The sequence below is a fragment of the Kwoniella europaea genome, chromosome 1 (genome assembly GCF_036810445.1).
Source record: "Kwoniella europaea PYCC6329 chromosome 1, complete sequence".
Classification (NCBI taxonomy): Eukaryota; Fungi; Basidiomycota; class Tremellomycetes; order Tremellales; family Cryptococcaceae; genus Kwoniella; species Kwoniella europaea.
Window position 1 is genome coordinate 11,827,385 of NC_089487.1, and position 23,335 is coordinate 11,850,719.

Genomic DNA, 23,335 nt, shown 5'->3' on the forward strand with positions numbered 1-23,335 from the left:
GATTTTACGAGAGAAACCCGAAACCTGGTTCTCGTTAAAGCCTGCAAGAGATAGGGGGATACGAAAACCGGTGACATCCCGCAAAAATAGATTTAAAACAAGTCTAAATTACGTCCCGCTTCCTAAATTTCCCTTGTCTAGGTAAAACTTACCGCAGAGTCGCAGTTGAGAGTCCTCACCTCCTGGCTATTTTGAGCCTATCGCTACGGTAGTACGATTTGGGACGTGCGTCAGATCTGATCTAACAAAAAGCGGTACCCGTTACTCATGCGTACTTGTATGCGTATATGAGAAAAATCGATCTGGGAAGGTTTTTTGAGGGGTAGGTCGAAGAGGTAACGTAGTCTACCATGTACCCTTGTTCCCGCTCTTGTTCCTTTGTTCGAGCAGTCATTCATAGTGAAGAGAATTTTTGGACTGGGGACTACGACGAGTAGACTAAAGGTATCTACCACAATGCAGCAGCATGAAAGCTATGCCTACGTGATCAATCAATGATGAATTATACTAATCAATCAATCCTTTCTCATCTATTGTTTCTTGAACTTCCATTGAGCTGAACGAACATAACAAAACAACTTAGATCTCGTTAGTACAATACCTACAAGTCAAATTGAGCATCAACCAATCGAGGCAATCCACAAACTTCATTCCTCCGCCCGTACTGTACCCTTCTTGTTAGTCGAAGAATAGCAACAACCCGACATGTTCAGCAGACTACCAACTCTTCTTATCACCTTCATCCTGCTCCTAGTGATCGTCAGAGTAGAAGGGAAAACACGGAGGACGAGGGATACACCGAAATATATAGCTGTTAGCATACCTGATTATTTGGATAAATGGGATTTCACAACTGAGTGAGTCAGTACTTAATAACTCTTGACGTTATCTGCGTTGGTATCTTTGAATAGCTATGGGAATAGGAAACGGGTGGAAAACCTGGGATATTCCCATATTCCTGTCCCCAGCCGATGTTTACCTTCAGTCAATCATTGATCACTTACGCTAACTGCTTTCTGATGTTCATGTACATGTAGATTTAACAACCTCTGTACTGGTATCTTCCCAGATGATGGTGAATCCTCTTCACCCATCTTGAAAGAAACTTCAGCAGAAGCAGCCAAGATGAACAGGTTTCAAGCTCAATTACAATCCCGAGCAAGTATACCAGGTAGCAGAAAAATGAAATTGACCGGGACGCTATTTACAGTTAGCTGTGTAAGTGCCTTCTATTTATTCTATTTAACGAATATCTCAATATCACCACGGCGATTATTTCTCATATCTATCAACCAACCTCGAGGCTTATCAATTACATTGTGCTAATACTAAACAATCGAGATCGCAGCTATACCGCTATCCTGATGGCGAGAACCACCAGCTCGGATCGTACATTGCCGAACAGCTTGGAGGAAGGACAGTGGATATCGAGAATGAATTAGCTCATTTGGAAAGAAAGAATAAGAATAAGAATGGTAGTGGAAAAGCAAGACGATAAATTCAATGGGAATCGAATTGGACAGTAGGATCGAAGAACTTTTCTTCTCGTTCATTCCTGTTATTGTTGTGTGTTTTCATTCTTGTACATCATTTCATCTGATCCTCATGATAAACTCATCGAGATCCTTCTTTCGACATCAATCAAGAGGACCTTTTATCCGCACAATTAGACACACACATCTGTAAACGTATTTATTCAATCTCTTGCTTTTTTTCCCTCAAATCTGCCGAGGCTGGACCTTCACTGTATTTTTAGATAATTTCTTTCTCTTCCGTCATTCATCTAACGACTAGTCAATAAATATAGAGTACCAGTTTTCGTTTCTTCGCTTCTACCTAAAAGGACAATTCATGTCATAGATTCCGATGTCGATGTCATCATGTATAAGTAGCTATCTGCATCTACATGTCATCTAGCTAACATATTGACAGCATGAGGTACAGAACAGAACACTCGGCTTAACCCGATAAAAACAACAACCATGATCTCAAACCCATAAACAACGAGCAGATATCTCTCCAATTCATGGATGTACTGCATTCATAACCAATACTCTCATGCTATCACATCACCTCAACTGCATGGAAAACACCATATGACATGAACCATGTCATCTCCTATCAAGATATCAGATACAGGAGAATCATATATCCCCTTGAACCTCCCCTCTCGCCTTGGAGTCAATGAGGAGGGTGACCTACGGTTGACACCATGGAAGGAAGATGATCTGGATGATCTCGTGCGTTCATCTTTTCTCAACATTCTTTGGACAACAGTCATGTAAAGAAGAACTTCTCATGGATCATTCGTTAATGATATTGACATGAAATATATAATGCCCAGATTGAACTGTTCAACCTTCCCAAGATAGAGACATGGGGCAGGAGTCGACCTTCACCGTGAGTCGATCTCGTATCTTCTACTCTACTCCCCTGTAAACTTGATCTTGACCTCATATTGTTTTCCGATTTGTTTCTTCAAAGATTCACTCGATCCGACGCAGAGGACCTCATACCTGAAATCCAATCCCACCATTCCTTCAACCTTTCACCTTCCCTCTCGACATATCCCAAAACGCGTGTCAGGTTATCTCCCCTTGGGGCAGTTCGTACCGACCAAGGTAAAGTGATCGGTACAATGGGTCTCAAACCTCCTTCCAAACCCGAATCTGAATGGGAAGTCACGTATAACGTCCATGATGATTATGCCGGGAGGGGTATCGGTAATGCCATGGTGGGAGTTGCTGTAGACTTGGCTAGATGGTTAGGAATTGAAAGATTGATAGCTGTATGTAAATGACGTCCCAAATCCCAATCCCAATTCCAACATATCTTTTTTCTCATTCTAGCAACCTTCTTCACGTGTGACTTGAGCTACGTTTAGAGCTGACTGACTGTGTATGGGTATGTGAACCCACAGCACACGGAAAGAGGTAATTTAGCTTCCAACCATATCCTACGGAAGAACGGGTTCGTCATACAGTCTGAGATAATGATAGGGTGGCCTGACCATAGAGGAGGGGGACAGAGGGAGGTGTATGAGTGGGTTATAGATCTATAGATAGGTCAGGTAAATGTCAATTGAAGAAATGCATACAACGTGTACAAGAAAAACCCATACAAGGTGACCCATTTTTACTACGAGATATCTCTACCATCATGTATCATTACAATCACCAAAAATGAATGACACTCAAAGCACTACAACACTACTGCTCACCTCCGTCTACCACCTACTGATCAATCTCCAACATCTCCACCCTTCCCTTCCTCTGCTCAGTCTTAGCCATTCCTACCGCCCTCGTCAACCCATCTACAATCTCGGCCAAAACTCTAACTTCCTCTTCCGGTCCCAGACCCACATCATCCGATGAACCAAGATGGAAGCCCATCATAGAAGCAGAAAACATCCCCAACTGATCCCTGTAGATTTTCACTTTTGTCCGCGTATCTTCCAGATTCCTACTTAATCTTCTAATATCGCCTATAGTCTTGGTGGTGATCTTGAGATCTCTTTCCACTAATTCGATCTTGGATGGTTCACCACCTACGAAGAAATGAGACGATTTGTCGTACAGGAGTTTCCACCCTGGAGATCGATCTTTCTCATATCGCAGTCCAGTGGCTGTACGGCTCAACTCGGAGTCAAGCGATTGACCATGGACGGACGCTTGAGAGGCGTGCTGTGCTGCTGTGGAGGTGAGGGCGTAGATTGTGTCTAGCTCTGTAGAGAGGCGGAGTAAGAGGGAATGAAGTTTGCGGGAGAGGACGGTAGATGATGGGCGTGTAGGTGCGGGAAGGGAAAGGAGGTTGACTAAGTCACGGAACTGTTGATGATTGTCAGTCTCGCTGTTAATGAGGACTAACAGCTAATACAGAACAAACACCACTTACCTCCCACTGTAACCAGCTGAAAGCATTTACAGTCTTTGAGTCTATATGAACAATCTCATCTGACAAATCACGAGTCATATCTCCGAGCTATGGTATCATACAAGACATTGAAACTTTGTTGGCATTACTTTGGATGTTATTGAAGGTCGAACTCACATCTTTGATCTGCTCAGCAAATATTCCTTTCCCTTCCAAGGTAGATCCAGTGTTAACCGTAACCGCCAACTCCCATATCCTATATAAATTCCTCATCAGTATTCCAGCACGCACTCCGTTACTCGAAGAGATTACTCACTTGACATAATTCAGCCCCCCAGCTACACCTCCCTGACCTAGCATCCTAACACTATCGAATATATCTCTCGCTCCTCTCGCCTCCTGAGCTAAAGCCCTAGCGTACTGACCTATATCTACAGGGTCCTCATCTTGATCCTCACCGGATCCCCAACTGGCCCAGAAGGGTCTTGCAGGTATATTCGTCCCGTTGAGATGATGTGAGAGGAGTGATGTCTGGCAGAACAGTCCGGTCACCAGACAAGCGGGCGTAGCAAGTGTTTTGGCAGGTAAAAGCAATAGTTCTTTTCCTAGGATGATATCGGAATCTTGAGCGAATCCCAAAGTCCTCGATATAAAGTCATTAGAGAGGTATCGAATAGCTCTTCCCAATAGCTTGAGGATGATAGACGGTAATAAAGGGAGAATGAAGTATGCTGCTAGACTACCTATCGTGAGGAGTAAGACACTATTGGCGAGATGCGCGAGAAAGGGCTGAGGAGGATATGCAGCGGGGCTAGTAGTAGTCGAAATGGAAGTAAGAGGATATTGAGGGTATCAGTCAGAGATGCTGGTGTCGGGGATGGTATGGCGGGTTGAGTCTGCTTAGACGATTGAGAGCGGGCGGGAATGGATTTTCTAGGTGTGTTCCTGGACTTGGAAGTACGAGATGAAGGTAAAGGCCTACGCGAAGGAGAAGAGATCGTTGATCCAGAGGGAGAAGCTCTACCTGATCGAATGGGAACTTTCTCGGGAGTCTGGGGCTGGCGAATGGAGGGATTGTCGAGGTCTTCCCAGTTATCATCATCGGGTTGTTTGCGTTGTCTACGAGATGGTCCAGGTTCGGATCTGTACTCTCGCTTTCTGATGTTGAAGCTGTTGGATGCCATTATAGCAGGAGTCCCAAGGTATCGCTGACGATGGCCTGAGAAGACAATGTTCACAACAGCATGGACGATCTGATGTTGGATATCTTACAATGCTCATATCTTGAAACTTTCAACAAATCGTTGTGGGGTGGTGGCGAGATGAGATGGGATAGGTCATGACGTAGCAAGCACCAGTGCTCAGGTCACGTGACACTGCTCTCGAGCCAAGCGCTTGGTGCGGTTATCGCACGCCATATCAGATAACAAAGAAACAGGAAAAAAAAAAAAAAAAAAAAAAAAACATCCATTTACATTCATAAATCTATCTATCATCCATCTCCAAATAAATCTGGGTAACTATCTTACAGCTCGCCATGTCCCTCTCCGGTGTACTTTCAACATTCGACGTGGGTCTATACAAGTACCCAATCTTCACCTCTGGTGATCTCACTTCGGACAAAGCGGTGGTATTCATTGGAGGATTGACCAATGGTTTAGGGGCTGTACCGTTTAGTTATCCTTTGTCTGAGGCATTGGGCAAAACTGGATGGAAGTTGTAAGTGCAAAAACTCTTCTTCCTATTGACCCCTACCGATACATGGTCATATGGATGGACGTTGACGAATTTGAACAGTATCCAGTTCCACTGGAGTTCGGCCTATGGAGGATACGGTACAGGTAGTCTGACAAGGGATAGGGAAGAGATGGAAGTATTAGTAAAATATCTGCGACAGACTGGTGGGTACTGCTCGTCGATCTTCCCTTTATCTCCCATACGGTTATCCAAGCATCATCCCCCTCTTATACCTACATCATATCATACCCGTATCAACCGTCGCGATCCGACGACTGATATTCCGCTTGACTACGTAGGTATAAAAACTCTAATCATCGCCGGTCACTCAACCGGCTCCCAAAACGTGATACAGTACCTCTCCAACCCTTCAACCTCTCAATCTTCCGACCTTAAAGTTGAAGGCGGAATTATGCAAGCTCCCGCATCCGATAGAGAGTACCTAGATCTACTGGGATCGAAAGAATGGTTCGAGATGTTACCATTAGCTGAACAGATGATCAAAGATGGTAAAGGTGATGAACTGTTACCAAAGGAATTTTGTGATAAAGCCAATTTCGGTGGCAATCCTTTACCTATTACTGCGTATAGATTATTCAGCTTGATTGGCGTTGGGTGAGCTTCTATCTTTCTTGTCTTCTCTCATCTGCACAATCTCAAGTTCCTCTTTATTCTGTGGAACATTCCCTCGGCTGATGGTATTCATCTATGTGTAGTGGAGACGATGACTACTTCTCTGATGATGTTCCTCTCGATCCACAAGAACCATTCACTCATTCCCTCTCATCCTCATTCGGCAAACTCTCAGCTCCGGCCTTGGTGCTGTATTCCGACGCAGATGTCAAATATCAAGTCGGCGATGTTACGGAGAAATTACAACGATGGGAGAAAGCTTCGAATGGGAAGTTGGAGTGGAAATTGCTCAGGGATGCTTCTCATGACGTTGAGCAGGCTGAGGCTCAACAAGTGCTTTGCGGATATGTGGTGGAGTGGTTGAAGAGGTTTGAGTAGATTGGCATAAAGATGCCAGTAGATGTATATGGATTGGTTGAAGATTACCAAATATCGTTATGAACTGTAAGATACCCCATAACACGGACGGCATGTTGTTTCGATAACATATCCATTCATTTCATCTCATTTTCAATCCTGATCCTGATACATATCATTTGATGACAACGTCAACCCGAAAGCCATTCATATACTTCTAGCTTGCGAATAGCTACAAAATCAATATCTAGAAGCTACATCCGGAGTATTCAACCATCCTTTGAGCTGTAAAGCCTCCGCTTTAGATTTAGAGTTGGGGTCGTAATATGGTTTCTCAGCCAAAGACGAGACTCTTGTACCCTGTTACACGAGATCGAAGCAATTCATCAACATTTGTCCCACCACTACAGCTGGCTCAACCCTTTTCAGTGGGATCGCGAACTTACATGTCTTTCACCATCATAATCGTACGAAACGGTGTGAATAGTCGATCTATTATCCCAGATGGCCGATGTGCCGGGAGTCCAATGCCATCGCACTTGAATATCAGTTGATCGCTCATAGACGTTATACAAGTAATTCAGGATAGCATCCGATTCAGCTTTATCGAAACCTTCAATTCGGGATGTCATAGATTGATTGACTGATTACAATACATTAGTCAGTCAGATGAATGAGAATGTGGGGTGTCTCACGACATGATACCGTTGGATCTACTCACTCCATAAAGCTTTCCAACCAGTGACAGGATGAGTTCTGACTAGCGGATGAGTCCTTTCGACAAATTTCTTATCTGCTTCTGGATCGTTCTCGTCCTTGTAGCTATGTGCGGATCGATAGACACCACTACAGATACATCATGTTAGACACTACCTTCCCAGGTCTGGTATTTCCGGATGATAAACAGGGCCACACTTACTTTAATCCATCGACGACCTTCTTGAATGCAGGAGAGAGCTTATCGTAAGCTGCGTACCCAGATGCCCAGAGGGTATCTCCTCCTACTTCAGGAACGGTATCTTGATGCAAGTGGGTATATCCGGGTGGGTAAGCTAAATGAGGAAAGTAACAATACCATCAGTTATCCGCCCAAGATGGGAATCGAAGGAAGAGATTAAGGCTCACCCTCGTGGACTAAATCAGTGTGCCAGCCGAATTGACCACCTCCATAGGGTACTCGATGAGATCTTCCCCTGTACACTTTATCTTTCCTACCCTGCTCCCAGATCAGGGTGATACCTCCTCCAACACCTGGTACTTGGGCAGCTTGAGGGTGTCTTTCGATCTCACCGTCTCCGAGGTAGATACCGAGCTCTTGTTGTTGTTGAGGAGAGATATCTTGGTCCCGGAAGACTGTACGGTACATAACGAACATACACTGAATGAGTATTGTCCATTTTGTATGGTATGTTATGAGACTCACAAACTATGGATCTCTCCGAAACGAGTAAAGCAAGTTCGTCTTTTTGTTGATCCGTGAGATCTTTAAGCTGCAATCCTACTATCTCGGTCTGTAATACAAATGACTCTCTCATCAATATTCTATTCTATTCAGGTTTGAATCAATGAAGGAGCTAGTACTCACACCAATCCATTTCGTCAAGTCTCTGACCTCTTTCGCAGCTCCAAACAAGGCTTTCTTCTCTTTATCAGCTCTCAACCCCGGATCCTTGTATTCTCGGAGATTTTCCCTGATCTTTCCTACTTCCTGGACGTTATCAGGCTTAGGTGGGAAGTAAGGGTATCCTCCAGAAAGGTCTATACCGGCTTTTTGATATCTTCGAAGGGTATTATCGGGGGGTAAGACAATTTCAGCTTTCGCCTCTTTCAGAGCTGCTTTCAATGCGGTGATATCCTCAAGGGATGATTTCGCTGGAGGGCCAGCGGCTGGAGAAGCGGTGTCCAGGGCGATAGGAGCCATAGTGCGTGTGGACTTGTATGAAGGTATCGATTCAGGTTCTGGAGGATTCGGGAAATCGTTTGGTGTTCTCAAAAGCCCACCAGTCGACCGCGTTCGTATATATGTATATATATATAATTCAGCGTCCACCTCTAGATGATTCATACTGCATACGAATCATCTTGTAGTCATCTCTCTCTCGGTCATACCCGAAGATGCTTAATCAGCTTGATCTCGTTGGCATTCACATGATCACGTCGATATCAAGAGGAATGGCGTAATGGCATCTCTGCTATTGGATATCAGCCAATCAAGGATATTCATGGTCGAACGAGACATTTGCCAAGGTCTTCTACCTAACCAGCGACGACTACCCTACTCTACTCGTGATCATTGCGTGATGGTAAAGATAAACTTCAATGGCGTCATATTATATCAGCGGGATTCCTTATCGGTAGGTCATTTTTCCGACATTGCAAGGACTACAAAACCGAGCTGTTTGATATAATGCTCACCGAATACTCTACTGATCGCAGTTGTGATTGTGTATACATACCGGATTGAAGCGGATGACTGGTCACGGCGAAGGTCTCTGTCATCACGCCATCTGACGTTCATTTTAGCCTTGTCTGGAGAAAGCCAAGACAAGATAGACTACAGGAACAAGCTTAAATCGTGCTTTCGAGTGATTTCAGTGGCTAATGTGGAGGCAGAGGCAGATACTGAGGGGCATCTTGACGCTTCACGATTCGATCATCCGTCTTAGCGCCTGTCATGTCCTGAAGAGGAGGATTGGAGATTGGAGCCACTAAGGAGGGACATTGCCAAGAAGTGTTATCGGTGGGTGACTTGCCTGGAATGGGTCCCACGTTGAAGATACATTCATCAGGCCAAGCCAAGAGAGTAGCACAAATGACGACTGATCATTCCAGATTTGAAAATCATGGTGAGCCAGGTCGCGATCGTCTGAAAAATGCAGAATGGACATAGGAACAGACTTACATATATAAACATACCTATGTGATGTATCGAAAACCGTGTCCAACCTAAAAAGAGAGCATCGAAGTCCAGAAAACTGAGCTAAACTATCTCGTGCCGATTTAAAGAGACGGAGGCAGTTCAGATTTGGCACAATGTCGACGATACCCTATGTCGAAGAGCCTGTTGGCAATATCCACGATAAGAAGCCACCCAGAGAGATTGAAGCGATCAAACCTACCTGGAAAGGTAGACTATGGGATACTTTCGACTTGCCATCAGATCAAAGAAAATTGCTGTTCAAAGTTGACGCTGTCATGCTGACTTTTGCCTCTGTGAGTGTTCAAATTGGTCTCCATACAGACATACAATCCAGGGAGGGACAAGGTGCTAACATATGCTGTATATTCTCGATCTCTCAGCTCGGATAGTGAGTACAGGAACGGAGAACCATAAACCCAGACCACTCCCATACTGACTTGATCTGTTACCCAATTGCATCTACAGCTTGTCAGTGATTGTTCCAAAGACGTGGACCTTTTGCCTGATACTGATACTGACAACATTGATACCGTTCACTACAGTTTGAAAAATTTGGATCAGCAGAACATCAACAATGCCGTAAGTTGCTCTCGGTACCCATCCGGTTCTGGTGAATATCGCTGACCGCGTCCTTGTAGTTCCTGTCAGGTATGAAAGAGGATCTCGACATGCACGGGAATGAACTAGTCACTGCCGTCACGATCTGGACGGTGGGTTATGTCATTGGGCAGATCCCTTCCAATCTACTTTTGACCCGTCTTGAACCCCGATTCGTCATTCCTTCTGTAAGTGCCTCCTTCCATTTTGTGACTTGCTGAGTGCACTGCGCTGTACTGATGAAACTGATGAACACCTGGACGTACCGCACAGTTGGAGCTTTTCTGGGGTATCGCCACACTCGGCTCATACGCTGTCAAATCTTACAAGTCCCTCTATGCCCTTCGGTTCCTCGTCGGTCTGTTCGAGTGGGTCTAGATTCTGTTATATGGCTGGCGAGGTGATTTCTCCAATCCTGATATTGTTCCCCAGGTCGGGATTCTATCCTGGTATCCACTACATTCTAGGATGTTGGTACACACCCCGAGAGATCGGTAAAAGAGCGATGATCTTTTGGCTGGCAGGATCAATCGGATCAATGTTCAGCGGGTTTCTTCAAGCTGCCGCATATACGAATCTGAATGGTGTTCATGGTCTAGCAGGTTGGAGGTGAGCACAACTACTACTCTGAGGAGTACTTCGTCCAATCGCTAATATATGTTGTTTAGGTGGCTGTTCATTATCGATGCGATTATCACCCTTCCAATCGCATTGTTGGGCTATGCCTTCTTTCCCTCTGCACCATTGCAGGACAAGAAAGCCTGGTGGTTAACTCAAGAGGTACGTATCCTACTTCGATTATGAATATAGACTTAGGCTGATCCTACTAACAGGAACACGAACTCGCTCAATGGCGTTTGACCAGCATTGGCCGAGCAGGAAGATCTGAATGGAACAAGGCAAAGTTCAAGAAGCTCTTCAAGAGCTGGCACACCTATATCCTTCGTATGTTATTTCATGGCCAAGTCGATCTGTAGATCTGTAAGTTTCGTAAAGCTCACATCGGAACAATATTACAGCGTTCCTTTACGTCGTAAGTCACACCTTGATATCTTGATGGAACGCCACTAAGCAGCTTAATTGGCGTTTGTGCAGATATGGAACAACGGTGGTGGTCAGCAGGCTATGGGATACTGGTTGAAGTCATTCAATGCTACACCCGCACCGGTCCCAGGTGTACATTTCTCGGTTCCCGAGATCAATCAACGTGAGTTGTATGACCGCTACTCTGAAGTACGGGTAATCTAACGAGACTTATCTAGTTCCGTTGATCACCAGAGGTGTTTTCATCATCAGTGCTATAGCATATGCATGGCTGTCTGACGGACCACTGAAAGGTCGTAGATGGCCTTTTATCTATTTCAATGCAGCTTGTTCGGTAAGTTTCATCTCGGCGCCGAAATAAGGGCACTGACAAGACTTTGGCTTCCTCTTATAGCTCATATTCGCGGCGACATTGTTAAAAATTGATCTTTATGCCAATATCACTGGGACCAAAGTCTTGTATTGGTTTCAAGATTTCGGAAGTGGTGCTGGTCCGCTGATTTTGACTTGGATCAATGTGAGCATTCTGCTGCAACAGCTTTCCTAGACAAAGCTGAACGGAGTATACTTGTATTTAGGAAATATGCTCAGATGATACGGAAAAACGAGCTTTATTGGTAGCAGCAGGGAACGATCTGGCATATGTCTTCCAAAGTATTGTCAGTGAATACCAATCCACTATATTCATCGAAATTCTGCTCGGATAACTTACTAGGTGTACTTCACAGATGCCCAATTTCGTATGGAAGACTGTCGATTTCCCAGAAGCAAGAAAAGGTTGGACATATTCGCTTTGTTTGGCAGTCCTACTTAGTGAGTGTTTCCTTTGGGATTGACAGCATGTAGTCGTCGTATGTGGTGAAGCTTGGCTGATTGATGTCTGTTAGTACTATGGACTGCCTTGATACAAGTTTTACTCCGGCGGGATGAGAAGAAAGCGCTCAAAGCGCAAGCGATTGGCTCGAATGACACGGTTCCTATTCCAGACAGTCTAGAAGGTACATCGAGCAGAGACGAAAAAGACGTCTATACACCTCAAACGGAAGAATACAGAAACGAAGCGGTCCTGAACAAAGTTTAGGTCCCGAAGCCACCCTAAGACGTGCGTGAGAAGAATGAGCGGAAAGGGAACAAGGGAGATTTCATTTTTGAGTTTTTAGGAAGTAGTATGCTAGAAAGCGCGAAGATCAGCTATGTCAGATTATTTGATTTTTAGATCCAGGATGTACTTTTGCCATGATCATATGAGTATTCGGTGATGGGTCGATCACGTCAGATAGCGCATTTCTTCCTAGTGGCAGCCACCGCAGCTGGCTTTATCTATCTTATCAGTCGGGTATTTCGGATCCAAGCATTCCTTTGGTGGCGGTGCCTGAATTGATGATTGATGGTTGCGTGATTTGCGGCAACTAGTCTAAAGGTGTTCAAGCACGTCATCTCCCGTACAGAACGATGGAAGATCGCAACACAATCGAGCACTATGGTGCAATGTTCCGTTTGAGACCTCGCTTGCTTGTCAAAGTCTGAGAATTCTCTTGTCTATTCTAAAGATAGCCACTGCGTTTATATCAAATTCTTCTTGCTCATCGTCAAGGGATCAGAAAGTTAACGTAAGATCACTGAGAGTAGAGACCGGAGGACTTGAGTATATAAAGATACAAGATGTCAACTTCAAGTGCAGGATATCGTTCCCCAGAACACATTCCCCTTCTAGATCCAGTGGACGATATCGTAGAGATGTCCGGTCAGCCCGCTTATCCATTCCCAGAGGAACCTGTCGGAGACCTCGAGGCTCACGATAAAACTCAACATGTACAGAAATCAACTTGGAAAGGTAGAATATGGGATACCTTTGATAGACCTCCGCTTGAAAGGAAGTTGTTGTTCAAGGTAGATGCGGTGATCCTGACGTTTGCATCTGTGAGCTTCTAATTGCGGGATTGATTGGGTAGTGATAAAGCTGACACGAATCCGAACCCACAGCTTGGATAGTAAGTCTTAACGCATTATCAAGGGTTCTTAAAAGCGGTGACTAACCCATGCGCTCTCCTCTTGGTCCCTCTGGTGTAGCTGTGAGTGATTAAGGATGCAATGCTCGTCGATAGTGCGATTTGAGCTGACTGTAATTCTTCTCAACTGTAGTTGTAAGTCTGATGTCAGCTTTTACTCGAATTTGACCTATCCTTCTAACAAGGTTATGATAGATTAAAAATCTTGATCAACAAAATACGAATACGGCTGTGAGTCACAAAACAGTCCAGCTTAAAAAAAAAAAGGAGATGAGCTGACTGTGAATTTGACCTGCAGTTCTTATCTGGGATGAAAGAAGACCTCAACATGTATGGCAACGAGCTGGTTACTTCCACCTCTATTTGGACGGTTGGTTATGTAATCGGTCAAATCCCTGCCAATTTGCTTTTGACGAGAATCGAGCCTCGATGGGTCATCCCAACCGTGAGTGGTGATAGAGGTATCGATAACCCACTTGAGCATATTGAGCTGACATGGAATAACGTATTCTCGACAGCTGGAACTGGGCTGGGGTATTGCCACTCTCGGGTCTTACGCTGTAAAATCTTACAAGTCTCTTTATGCTTTACGTTTCCTTGTCGGTCTGTTTGAGTACGTCTACGCTTTACCTCTTCCGAAAGGCATATTGACAGGAATACACGAATAGATCTGGTTTCTACCCCGGTATCCACTATCTCCTGGGTTCATGGTACACTCCCGCTGAGATTGGTAAGCGAGCCATGATCTTTTGGCTTGCTGGTTCGTTGGGCCAAATGTTTTCAGGCTTCCTGCAATCAGCGGCCTACAACAACTTATCCGGTATTCATGGAATAGCTGGATGGAGGTAAGCGGGTCTTCCTTCCGACTTCTGTAGGATCGTAGCTTATGTTGATTTGGTGCTAGATGGCTTTTCATCATTGATGCCATAATCACTCTGCCTATTGCTATTTTCGGTTTCTTCTTTTTCCCTCCACTCCCACTCCAAGGTAGAAAGTCGTGGTGGCTCACCGAAGATGTGAGTCTGTGATGGCAATGTCAGGAAGCCCAGTTGCTAAACTGGCCTTCCGTTTTTCAGGAGTTTAAACTTGCTCGAACTAGGCTACAAAAGATTGGAAGAGCAGGAAAGGAGCCCTGGTCTTGGAGAAAGCTCAAGAAATTATTCCTTAGCTGGCACACATACTTCCTTCGTGAGTTGCATTCGATTCAGAGGGCTGGATGTGAAGCTAAAGAGAATAACCGAATAGCTCTGTTATATGTGATCTGGAATAATCAATGGCCACAACCAGCCATCGGATACTGGCTCAAGTCGTTCAATAGTAAGACAAATCCACCAGTACCGGGCAAGACCTATACCGTTAGTCAGATCAACTTGTGTAAGTAGAGTTAAATTCTGATTTGCATAAGACGGTCACTGATTCCGTGATCCGGACAGTGCCTTTACCACAAACCGCCATCTTCGTTGTCTGTGCAGCATCTTTCGCTTGGCTGTCTGATGGTGTCTTCAGGGGAAGAAGATGGCCATTCGTATATATCGGAGCTGTGTATTCAGTGAGTCATCGTCCGGGCTTATCATTGGGCTGGGTAGCAATGAACTGACGCCTTGGCAGCTCATTATCGCCGCAATTATGCGAACTTTCCCATTGTACAAAAATATCAACACCACCTTCGCCTTGTATTACATCAGTCAAATTGGTCAAGGAGCGGGACCACTGATATTGACGTTCATCAATGAGCTTTGTTCTGATGATACGGAGAAAAGAGCTTTGCTCGTGGCTGCAGCCAATGACCTCGCTTACGTTGTTCAGGCTGTAGTGAGTGGCGCAGCTGAAGATGTCGGCCAAAAAAGTCTTAAGCTGACTGAGTCTCCGTAACGGGATAGGCACCAAATTTCGTATGGAAAACTACCGACTTCCCTCAAGCTAAAAAGGGCTGGACCTGGTCCTTGGTCTTGAACATCCTACTGAGTGAGTGACTTCGTCTTTACGATGAAGCCTGGCATGCTAATGTGGGACGACATTTCAGTCGTCTGGATGACTGCTATTCTACTCCTCATACGTCGTGATAACAAGAAGAGGCGACAAGAGGAGAGCGAGGGGAGCTCTCAAGGGGACCTTCACGAGAGATACGACGGTAAAGGTCTTGACAGTGTAGATGAAAGTCAACCTGCTACCCCCGGTCTGACTTTTGAGAACAACAGGACGTCCGTTCTGCATTAGATTCTAGAGATGACTGCACTCTCTTACATACATCTTGTTTATGTTGCTTGTGATCTTAAGTCCCTCTAGTGATGATCTCGTTGGTAATGGTATTTGAATCTCCCCCCGTATATCACTTCTGTTCCTGTCCGTAGTATGTGCGTGGCAGTGTCTCAGGCAGATATGTTTATAGTACACGGAAATGATGAATTGAGTGACTATCGCAAGCAGCATATCACAGCAGAAATGCATGATCTGTAACGTTCGAGTCTAGCAAAGCATATTGGTCTATTCAGTTAAGCCTTCACGGCCCCCACCCTCCTCGCCAATCCTTCAATCGCTCTTGCGTTGGTCTCCTCGGCGGCCGTCTCAAAGTCTTTCGAGATAGCATCTTGATTTTGCCCATCACCCGCATTGATCTCCTCACTGATCTGTTGAAGCTGTTCCGGCGTGATGCCATATTTGACAGCCAACAGCTCTTGCATCTTATCGCTTTCCGCCAGCCATTCGGGACTGTGGCCTTCGATCAACTCCGCGCCTGACCATTGCGCGTCTCTGTTGAGCCACTCGACTGTATCTCTAACATAACTTCTTTCTCCATCCTTGTTGAGCAGATGACTAAATTTACCTTCCCCTTTCTCTTTGACCAGCTGGGCGTAATCGGCCCATCGTGTAGCTTCATCTGGTAGCTTAGCTTTGCCGGAGAGAACCCTTGCGATGGAGATCGACTGATACTCGAAGGAAGAGAATGCTGAGGTGTTAACACTCAACCCAATGAATGTAAGTGTTGGGTCTGGAATGTAGAAGACGTCACGCCACAAGTTGAGTACGCCAGAGCCATCGGTCACCAGCGGGTGTTTTTCAGCCCGTTCTGAGCGCACGCCTTGATAGTCGCTATGATAGCTTGGAAGAAATGGAAAGGAGTACTGATACCTATATTACACCATGTCAGTCAAGGTATGATACTTCGGTTTACCCTAGATGGCCATCTGCTTACCCGGTGGCAAAAATCACTTCACTGATACCTTTCAGTATTCTTCCGTCTGTAAGCTCAACTTCTGCTTCCTCTATAGGTTGTCCAAGGTTTGGTGGAACGAATCGCTGTATCTCCGCCACTGACTCCCCTTTCTCGGGTACCATGAATCTTTGCAATTTACGTTGTCTCTGATATGCGGGGGGTCCTCTGAGTTTGTTTCTGCCCACTAAGTAGGTTTTCTCGACGTATGGGTCGAGGTCTCGAGCGATATCGGTACCACTCGTGCCTATCCCAACAAGCAATACAGTCTAGGGCCAGATTTAGCGAGCTTCCATGCACTGCTCATGACAACTGCACTCACTTTTCCTTCATAGGGTTCCGGTACTCGATATCCTTGCGAATGTATGACTTTGGTCGGCCATGCCGCCGCCCAGGCATCCACACCATTGAGTGGAGGTATATATGGAGCGTTGTAATGACCAGTAGCCACAACTACAGCGTCGAATTCCTGGGAACTCAGGTCAGATGAAGAAGAAACGATGGGATCGACCAAAATGCATGACAACTCACCTCAGACCACTGTTCCTCTCTAGCTTTCTCATTCCCTTCATCAACTACCTTTCGAAGATTCAACCTCCACTTATGGTCGACTTTCTCTGCCTTTTCGACTCTGGTATTGTATGATGCTAATTTGTCGAGGCCAAAATGTTTTGCATAGTTGTGCACATAATCAGCTAAGAATTTATGGGAAACATTCCTTTCTGTCCCTTCGGGATACGGATAGTCTTTGAACTTAATGTGAAACGCAAAATTAGCAAGTGCACCAACCCATAATCATCGGACTCACAGCCATCGTTGTAGTAGGAACATTGTTCGTCAGGTTCCAGTAACAAGGATTGGGCGGATTGAAGTGCTCTCTCTCCTTACGATCAGGATCTTCATAGGTCCCACCTTGACGGATCACAGGGGTGAAAGCTCCGACCGACGGAGGGGGTGTTGGTACGGATAATGGTAGTGAAGCTGCAGGTCGCCAATTCCAGATACCGCCGGACTGAGACTGTCTCTCGAATAGCCGTACCTTCAGACCGGCATCTTGAAGATGTCTAGCAGCAGGTGTTCCAGTAGGCCCCGAGCCTATGACGGCGACAGCTCTTATGGGATGGGCGAAGTCATGTGTATGAGCAGGCTCGAGGTTCACTGTCATCTTGTCAGACCGCGGAAGTCGATCTGTCGGAGTATTATTGAGACTGAAGGCATTATATCCCGCACTTTGGTCTCACCATTCTTCTATACAGCCGATCGATTGATAGCTGCATACGCAGGCAGAATCACGCAATATCAAGTGCGAATAGATACATCACTTCAAGGTACGGACGGATGTTCAGGGATGATAAACTGCAATTGCAAATCAGATAGATAACACGGCCAAATCCGACCCTAGATCTCATCTGTCACGTCAGAGAACACCATCTGAATGCTAACGATAAATCACCTTATGCTTTGGAGGACGGATGTTTGCATATTTATCATTCGCACGATTGACTAAGCATTTTCCGAGTCATTCCGTATCTCAGGGCGTCCGGCTACTGACTGATTGCTGATCTTGTTGAGGAACAGCAACCATAAAATGCCATGCAGGCGGTCGATTTCTGTTTGCCCAGAGGGACATTGAGGTCGGTAACATCGCAATAGACGAAATGACCATTCAACCTCAGCCTCAAGAGACTAAGATCAAGGTTGCTGTTATTGGCACGGGACCAGGTGGTCTGGCAGCTATCATCAACCTCCTAAGATTGCCTTTCGTCGAGCTTAGCGCTTACGACCAAGCTTCTGAACTGCGAGAAGTTGGTGCGGTGAGTGCTAGCGCTTCTGACATCAGAGGGTTATACTGATGAATATATGTAGGGCATCAGTATCAATGAGAACACATGGAGGCACCTCAAGCTTCTAGGAGCAGCAGAGGCAATTGAGCAATATACAAAAAGAGGTGATGGCTCAAAAATCGATACTGAACAGCGTAATGGAAATACCGGAGAATTGATCTCGCGGAGTTTCCAGAAAGGCAAGTCTTTCCTGAGCTCTGCAGAACCACTTACTCATTGCTTTGTATCAATAGTGGATCCGGAAGCAGCGCCTAGATCACGTATTGAAAGGTACAAATTGCAGAGAGCACTGTTAGGTCAAGTCCCTCCCGATTTCATCCAGTTGTCCAAAAAGCTGGCAAAGATCGTAGAGTTGCCCAAAGGCATCGAGTTGACTTTCCAAGATGGTACCACCGCGGGTCCATTCGACCTTCTATTAGGTGCCGATGGCATCCGTTCAGTGAGTGAGCACAGCCTGAGATGTTGTCTGCGGGAGTTCAAGCTGAATCAATGCAGGTCGTCCGACAACATGCATTCCCTGAGCACAAGTTGAGCTATACCGGCAAAGTAGCTTACAGGACCCTCATCCCCCAATCCGCTGTCGCCCATATTCCCAATATACCCCAGTCGGCATGTTTCTGGCACACAAGAAATACGCATGTGTATACGGATCCTTTGGATAACGGATTGTTTGAAATTGCTACCAGAGCTGACGAGCCGGAGGAGGATGTCAAGAAAGTCAGTTGGGGTCAAAAAGTGAAGAAAGACCAGGTAATTCATCATTACGACGTGAGTGTGGTTCGAAGTATCTCGAACGCAGACTATAGAGCTGACAAAATCCGTCATTCTCTTAGAATTACTGCGACACTATCCGTCAAATCATTGCTGCTCCCGATGAGTGGCTCGAATTTGCCATGTTCGGCGGACCAAGATTGGAGTCAGTCATCTCCAACGGTCATATAGCTTTGCTGGGCGATGCGTCACACCGTGAGCCAAGCATGTTGTCAATCGTGACCAGGTACTGATACCACGACCACAGCTCTTTCTGGAGCGTTCGGCTCCGGTGCCGCATTTGCGTTCGAAGACGCTTATATTCTAGCACAAGCGTTGCTATACACACACCAAAGGCAGAAACCTATCTCAGAAGCCTTAGTGCTGTATGATGAGGTTCGCTCGCCACATTACAAAGGTCTTGTGAGTCCTGCAAACTCCATGTGTCATACCCGTTTTAGCTGAAGGTTCTTTTCAGTACGAGATTTTAAATGGCTTCGGAGTCAACGCCAAAGAGCTCAACGCAATTTCACCACCCCTCGAAGAGCAAGATTATATCAATGAGAGGACGAGAAGGAACTGGGGTGCTGAGAATCGATGGATTTACAAATATGACGTAAGCTTGTCTTGGTCACATAGCATAGGGGAGTCGGTTGATCTGACATGGTTTGTAATAGGTTACGAAAGTTTGGAAGGAGTACACTGAATTGGCTGATGTTGGGGAGGATATTTCTGCGCTCACCCTCAAGACGAACAAGGAGGCGGAACAACAATCGGTTCCAGTGATTAGCGTTGAAGCGTAAGCTGTCATGTTTCGGGTAATACGTATTTGTGTGTTTGGTGTCATTGAATATGATATGTAATGATATAGAACTACCGTTGCGCGCCCGTTTGTTTCGAGATTAGCATGTTGAAGGTTACATCATATATACTATATACGACTATCTAGGTGATCTAGTTGCCCGAAAAGGTTGAGAAATCGCACAGCGTTTCATTTTGGTCATCCCTGAGTTCAGATTGATAATTATAACACATCGTCTTCGAGCTCTTCTTCGAAAGCCGCTTGAACTTGAGCTTTTAAGGCTTCCTCTACTTCGGTAAGAGTCCTTTTTTGTACTTTAGCGTATTTAGGTTTCCAAGCAGATTTTTCTTCCTTCTTCCAGCCGATTTCAGCAAGCATAGACTCTAGTTCGCCGGATAGACGAAGTTCTTCGAGATTACGCAGATCACCGACGATGGGCTTGTTGCCGATCATGATGATAGGGTGATCTCGAAGTGGTAAAGATAATCGATCGAGGATGGAAAGTAAGGTTAGTCGATCAGATCGAGCATGACATGGGATCAAGGTGGGTCTTCGGGATGAGCCATGGGTAGACGCCAGGAAATCAAGTACATCGTGAGGGAGGTTTGGTCGACTGCAATATCTCCGTTCATCAGTGTGACACAAGTGACATGTGATGGAAGCGACACTTACCCGTTACCACCGTACCATACAATCACTTCATCCTCTCTTTCACTTTTGAGCTCATCTAGCCAAGCTTGCTCCAAATCACCTCCAGAAGGACCGAGTTTATGTACACCTACACCCAAGACAGCATTGGCATCGATGGGTTCAGATGGGTCGACATGGCTGGGGATGACATTATATGCCGATGACAAGAGATAAGATTGAAGGGCAAGGAGTTCATGCGATGAGGGAAGCGGTCGGGGAATCAAGGCGGGTCGAGAAGCACGGGGATGAGCTAGCATGGACTCATCAGCTTGCTATCCAAAAATCGCTAGATAGTCTTAGGATACTCACGAGCAGGAGCAGCTTTCTCTTTCAGAACCCGTCTCATCATATGAGGCGCTTTGATCTGTGGAGGTCTGTAGTCCTTGTCTCTAGCATCTGACCAGCTGGTGATTCCTCCCACATCAATGAAAGCTTTCCCATTGGGGTCAAGAGCGAGTCTCCTCGACATACCTGCCGCCCTAAGACTGGGAAGTCGGGCTGAAGGTACAAAAACGAGGAGCAATATCGAGGACAGTAGAAGTGAAGCAAGGAACATCAGTCTGATCAGGGGTTTAGGTAAGCTTGAGGGGATTGGGATGGGTGCTGAGGGTACATTTGATGGGATATAAGGTGGAGATGACACAGTCTTCTCGTAGGATCTTCGTCGGGGAGTTGTAGGTGTCGAGTAAGTGGCTATCGGAGTTGCTTCAGGATCTAAGATCTTCGATCTGGAAGGGAAAGAAGAAGGATAGGCATTGTCGAGGGTAAATTTACTCTGTTGAGGAGTTCGAGGCGATCTGGTTTTCAAACCTCCATCTAAATGGGGTGATCCAGGTATGAAATCAGTAGGAACAAGCAATGATTTGATGCTCGTGAATCCCGGATTGGGATCCGAGTCCATAGCACGTCGAGGAGGTGAAGGGGGAGGGGAGAAAAGGTAACTGTGAATGGGTGAGGACATTGTATTGGATGTCGGGAAGTTCGTTGAAAGTTGAAGTGAATGTCGCTTTGGTTGTTTACGTCAATGTTGCTGGAAGGTCGGTGTCGGTGAACTAGGTTGTCAAGCTATCAAAGCCGCGTATCGATCAACGATACTCTGTCGTATGTCCTGTCAAAGGAAAGATTTGATGTCGATGGAGGTGAATAAGTAGGATATTGATGATCTCGAAAGATGGGAAAATCACATTAGCTGATATATATCTTCCTGCTATGGTGCAGTCTGACGCGACTGGCTTCATCATTTTTTTCTTTCTGCCTTCTGATCCTTTCGCGAACATCAGGGGTGATACCGGCTGCTGCAATTGCTCCAAAACTGCACGGAGAAAACCGATCCTCACGCCATTGACGCGAAGGTGGTATATTGGATTTCAGGCTTCTTGTGATCAACTGCACATCCCCCCAGGAACTCTGCTAGACAAGATGAACCAGTTAGACTATGCAGACCATGGGTTGTGGTACGTTTGACTGCGTGACAAGGGCCGTTATGGAACAACCAAGATGACGATGATGAGAGGAAGACCGGTAAATTCTGGTCAGGGCAGCGAAAAGTGGCGCGAAGAAAGAGGAATGTTCACCCGAAGGGAAAGGGGCGCGTCCTTGTTGAAAAGGTTAAATAACTCTTGTCGTGTTAAGTTACCGCAAAACGCGTCGAGAAATCTCGTAAAGATGACCCCGCCAGCGCGTCTTACCATATGCCAAATCTTTCTTGGTTCTCGCCATGCGGATCTTGACTCTTCTTAGGCAATTATCCAGCGCACTGGTCAGAGCCGAAAGATTATTCGGCCGCTGCATCGCAATGACAAGAGTCTTCGGCCATATGGTTACACAGCACAGCATTTCTTCCCGTAACTGAAGAAGTTCAAGTAACTCCTCGTGTCTTACGCTTTGTCTTCTCCTTGTTCCACTTCAGATTCGGCGCCAGCTCATATGAAACCTATGGTAAGGTGACCGTCTTCGTCGATCTCGATCTCCTCTGATCCCAATTGCCTGAGTAGCATTCCATACTCCGTGCAACATAATGCAGTGTCAGGCCGCTATCGCCGTTCTTCATGAGCCATTCCCTTCCATCGATACCACTTGTATGCTCCCTAATCGAATGAGAAGAGGAGGATCTGGTGCGGATCAGATCAATCATCTTTTCTATGAAGCTGATATCTGTTAATAGACCTTCATTCGCCAACCTCAATCTTTCGACTTCATTGCGAATTACGCACTTCTTCTTCTCGCATACTTTCTGATCCCAAGTTGCATAATCCGCAAACAGATCTGTGTCATTCATAATGCGATGTGTAGAAGCTCGTCCAACTTTTTTCCTCCAATCTAGAAAATCTATTTTGAACAATTGGATATCGTAATTTTGTAACAAGGCTAACTCCCTTAATAAAGCTGTTCGCTGATTATCTAACCGATTTTGCGTTCGCCTTTCGGATAACAATTCCTTACATGGCTGTACAAGATTGTCGCGGTACCTCACATCTTCTTGTGTGTTGTGATGAGTATGTCCCAAAAGTGTCTTGAGCTTCGGTCTCCTAGTGAAAAGATATTGTCGAAATCCTCCCAGGTGAGGAAGACCGGAGGAAGTCATCTGTCTCCTGCTCGACGCTGCGTGCTGGCTATATCAAGTATGCTTTGAGAATCTGCAATAGCCCAAGAAGTTTTCAATATGGATCAAGCATACGATCAAGGGGTTTTCCTCTCACTGGTTAATGATGACGTCCCTCGCTGTCGTAATTGTAGAACAAAGTGAGCTTTTCTTGAACTGACACACTTTTTGACAAGACATGAAAGGTAAGTTACTCATTTTGCACCGCATATGAAAGGAGATCCAGCACCACACCTCCTGTTTAATGGTCGACATGGAAATTGGAA

At 45.6% G+C, this 23,335-nt stretch overlaps 10 protein-coding genes across 10 annotated transcripts; 6 read left to right on the forward strand and 4 right to left on the reverse strand.

Annotated features, from left to right (window-relative positions):
- Window positions 1-705: 705 nt before the first annotated feature.
- On the forward strand, window positions 706-1,498 carry V865_004496 (uncharacterized protein; the record flags this gene model as incomplete). Its single annotated transcript, XM_066228276.1, has 3 exons — window positions 706-857; window positions 1,038-1,218; window positions 1,349-1,498. 3 exons carry the CDS (start codon window positions 706-708, stop codon window positions 1,496-1,498), a joined length of 483 nt encoding a protein of 160 aa, XP_066084373.1.
- Window positions 1,499-2,108: 610 nt separating this feature from the next.
- On the forward strand, window positions 2,109-3,061 carry V865_004497 (uncharacterized protein; the record flags this gene model as incomplete). The annotated part of the gene is made up of 4 exons (XM_066228277.1): window positions 2,109-2,240; window positions 2,345-2,400; window positions 2,485-2,788; window positions 2,921-3,061. The coding sequence occupies 4 exons, from the start codon at window positions 2,109-2,111 to the stop codon at window positions 3,059-3,061; spliced, it is 633 nt and encodes a 210-aa protein (XP_066084374.1).
- A 172-nt stretch (window positions 3,062-3,233) lies between these two features.
- V865_004498 (uncharacterized protein) lies at window positions 3,234-5,057 on the reverse strand (the record flags this gene model as incomplete). The annotated part of the gene is made up of 5 exons (XM_066228278.1): window positions 3,234-3,827; window positions 3,895-3,981; window positions 4,051-4,129; window positions 4,190-4,684; window positions 4,780-5,057. 5 exons carry the CDS (start codon window positions 5,055-5,057, stop codon window positions 3,234-3,236), a joined length of 1,533 nt encoding a protein of 510 aa, XP_066084375.1.
- Window positions 5,058-5,410: 353 nt separating this feature from the next.
- Window positions 5,411-6,621, forward strand: V865_004499 (uncharacterized protein; the record flags this gene model as incomplete). The annotated part of the gene is made up of 4 exons (XM_066228279.1): window positions 5,411-5,592; window positions 5,671-5,774; window positions 5,910-6,225; window positions 6,327-6,621. The coding sequence occupies 4 exons, from the start codon at window positions 5,411-5,413 to the stop codon at window positions 6,619-6,621; spliced, it is 897 nt and encodes a 298-aa protein (XP_066084376.1).
- Window positions 6,622-6,840: 219 nt separating this feature from the next.
- On the reverse strand, window positions 6,841-8,521 carry V865_004500 (uncharacterized protein; the record flags this gene model as incomplete). The annotated part of the gene is made up of 7 exons (XM_066228280.1): window positions 6,841-6,960; window positions 7,047-7,243; window positions 7,322-7,446; window positions 7,520-7,652; window positions 7,726-7,953; window positions 8,024-8,111; window positions 8,186-8,521. The coding sequence occupies 7 exons, from the start codon at window positions 8,519-8,521 to the stop codon at window positions 6,841-6,843; spliced, it is 1,227 nt and encodes a 408-aa protein (XP_066084377.1).
- A 1,112-nt stretch (window positions 8,522-9,633) lies between these two features.
- On the forward strand, window positions 9,634-12,242 carry V865_004501 (uncharacterized protein; the record flags this gene model as incomplete). Its single annotated transcript, XM_066228281.1, has 15 exons — window positions 9,634-9,813; window positions 9,901-9,908; window positions 10,063-10,099; window positions 10,159-10,305; window positions 10,391-10,485; window positions 10,550-10,726; window positions 10,786-10,897; window positions 10,951-11,062; window positions 11,137-11,150; window positions 11,213-11,324; window positions 11,380-11,495; window positions 11,556-11,678; window positions 11,740-11,820; window positions 11,890-11,974; window positions 12,049-12,242. The coding sequence occupies 15 exons, from the start codon at window positions 9,634-9,636 to the stop codon at window positions 12,240-12,242; spliced, it is 1,593 nt and encodes a 530-aa protein (XP_066084378.1).
- A 581-nt stretch (window positions 12,243-12,823) lies between these two features.
- On the forward strand, window positions 12,824-15,387 carry V865_004502 (uncharacterized protein; the record flags this gene model as incomplete). The annotated part of the gene is made up of 12 exons (XM_066228282.1): window positions 12,824-13,081; window positions 13,366-13,401; window positions 13,469-13,615; window positions 13,689-13,783; window positions 13,839-14,015; window positions 14,075-14,186; window positions 14,247-14,358; window positions 14,416-14,544; window positions 14,604-14,719; window positions 14,779-14,982; window positions 15,051-15,135; window positions 15,194-15,387. The coding sequence occupies 12 exons, from the start codon at window positions 12,824-12,826 to the stop codon at window positions 15,385-15,387; spliced, it is 1,665 nt and encodes a 554-aa protein (XP_066084379.1).
- A 275-nt stretch (window positions 15,388-15,662) lies between these two features.
- On the reverse strand, window positions 15,663-17,546 carry V865_004503 (uncharacterized protein; the record flags this gene model as incomplete). Its single annotated transcript, XM_066228283.1, has 5 exons — window positions 15,663-16,299; window positions 16,364-16,650; window positions 16,704-16,850; window positions 16,913-17,134; window positions 17,190-17,546. The coding sequence occupies 5 exons, from the start codon at window positions 17,544-17,546 to the stop codon at window positions 15,663-15,665; spliced, it is 1,650 nt and encodes a 549-aa protein (XP_066084380.1).
- Window positions 17,547-18,039: 493 nt separating this feature from the next.
- Window positions 18,040-19,778, forward strand: V865_004504 (uncharacterized protein; the record flags this gene model as incomplete). Its single annotated transcript, XM_066228284.1, has 8 exons — window positions 18,040-18,195; window positions 18,248-18,404; window positions 18,459-18,664; window positions 18,721-18,993; window positions 19,059-19,191; window positions 19,244-19,398; window positions 19,454-19,591; window positions 19,653-19,778. The coding sequence occupies 8 exons, from the start codon at window positions 18,040-18,042 to the stop codon at window positions 19,776-19,778; spliced, it is 1,344 nt and encodes a 447-aa protein (XP_066084381.1).
- Window positions 19,779-19,999: 221 nt separating this feature from the next.
- On the reverse strand, window positions 20,000-21,428 carry V865_004505 (uncharacterized protein; the record flags this gene model as incomplete). The annotated part of the gene is made up of 3 exons (XM_066228285.1): window positions 20,000-20,390; window positions 20,450-20,717; window positions 20,777-21,428. 3 exons carry the CDS (start codon window positions 21,426-21,428, stop codon window positions 20,000-20,002), a joined length of 1,311 nt encoding a protein of 436 aa, XP_066084382.1.
- Window positions 21,429-23,335: the final 1,907 nt, after the last annotated feature.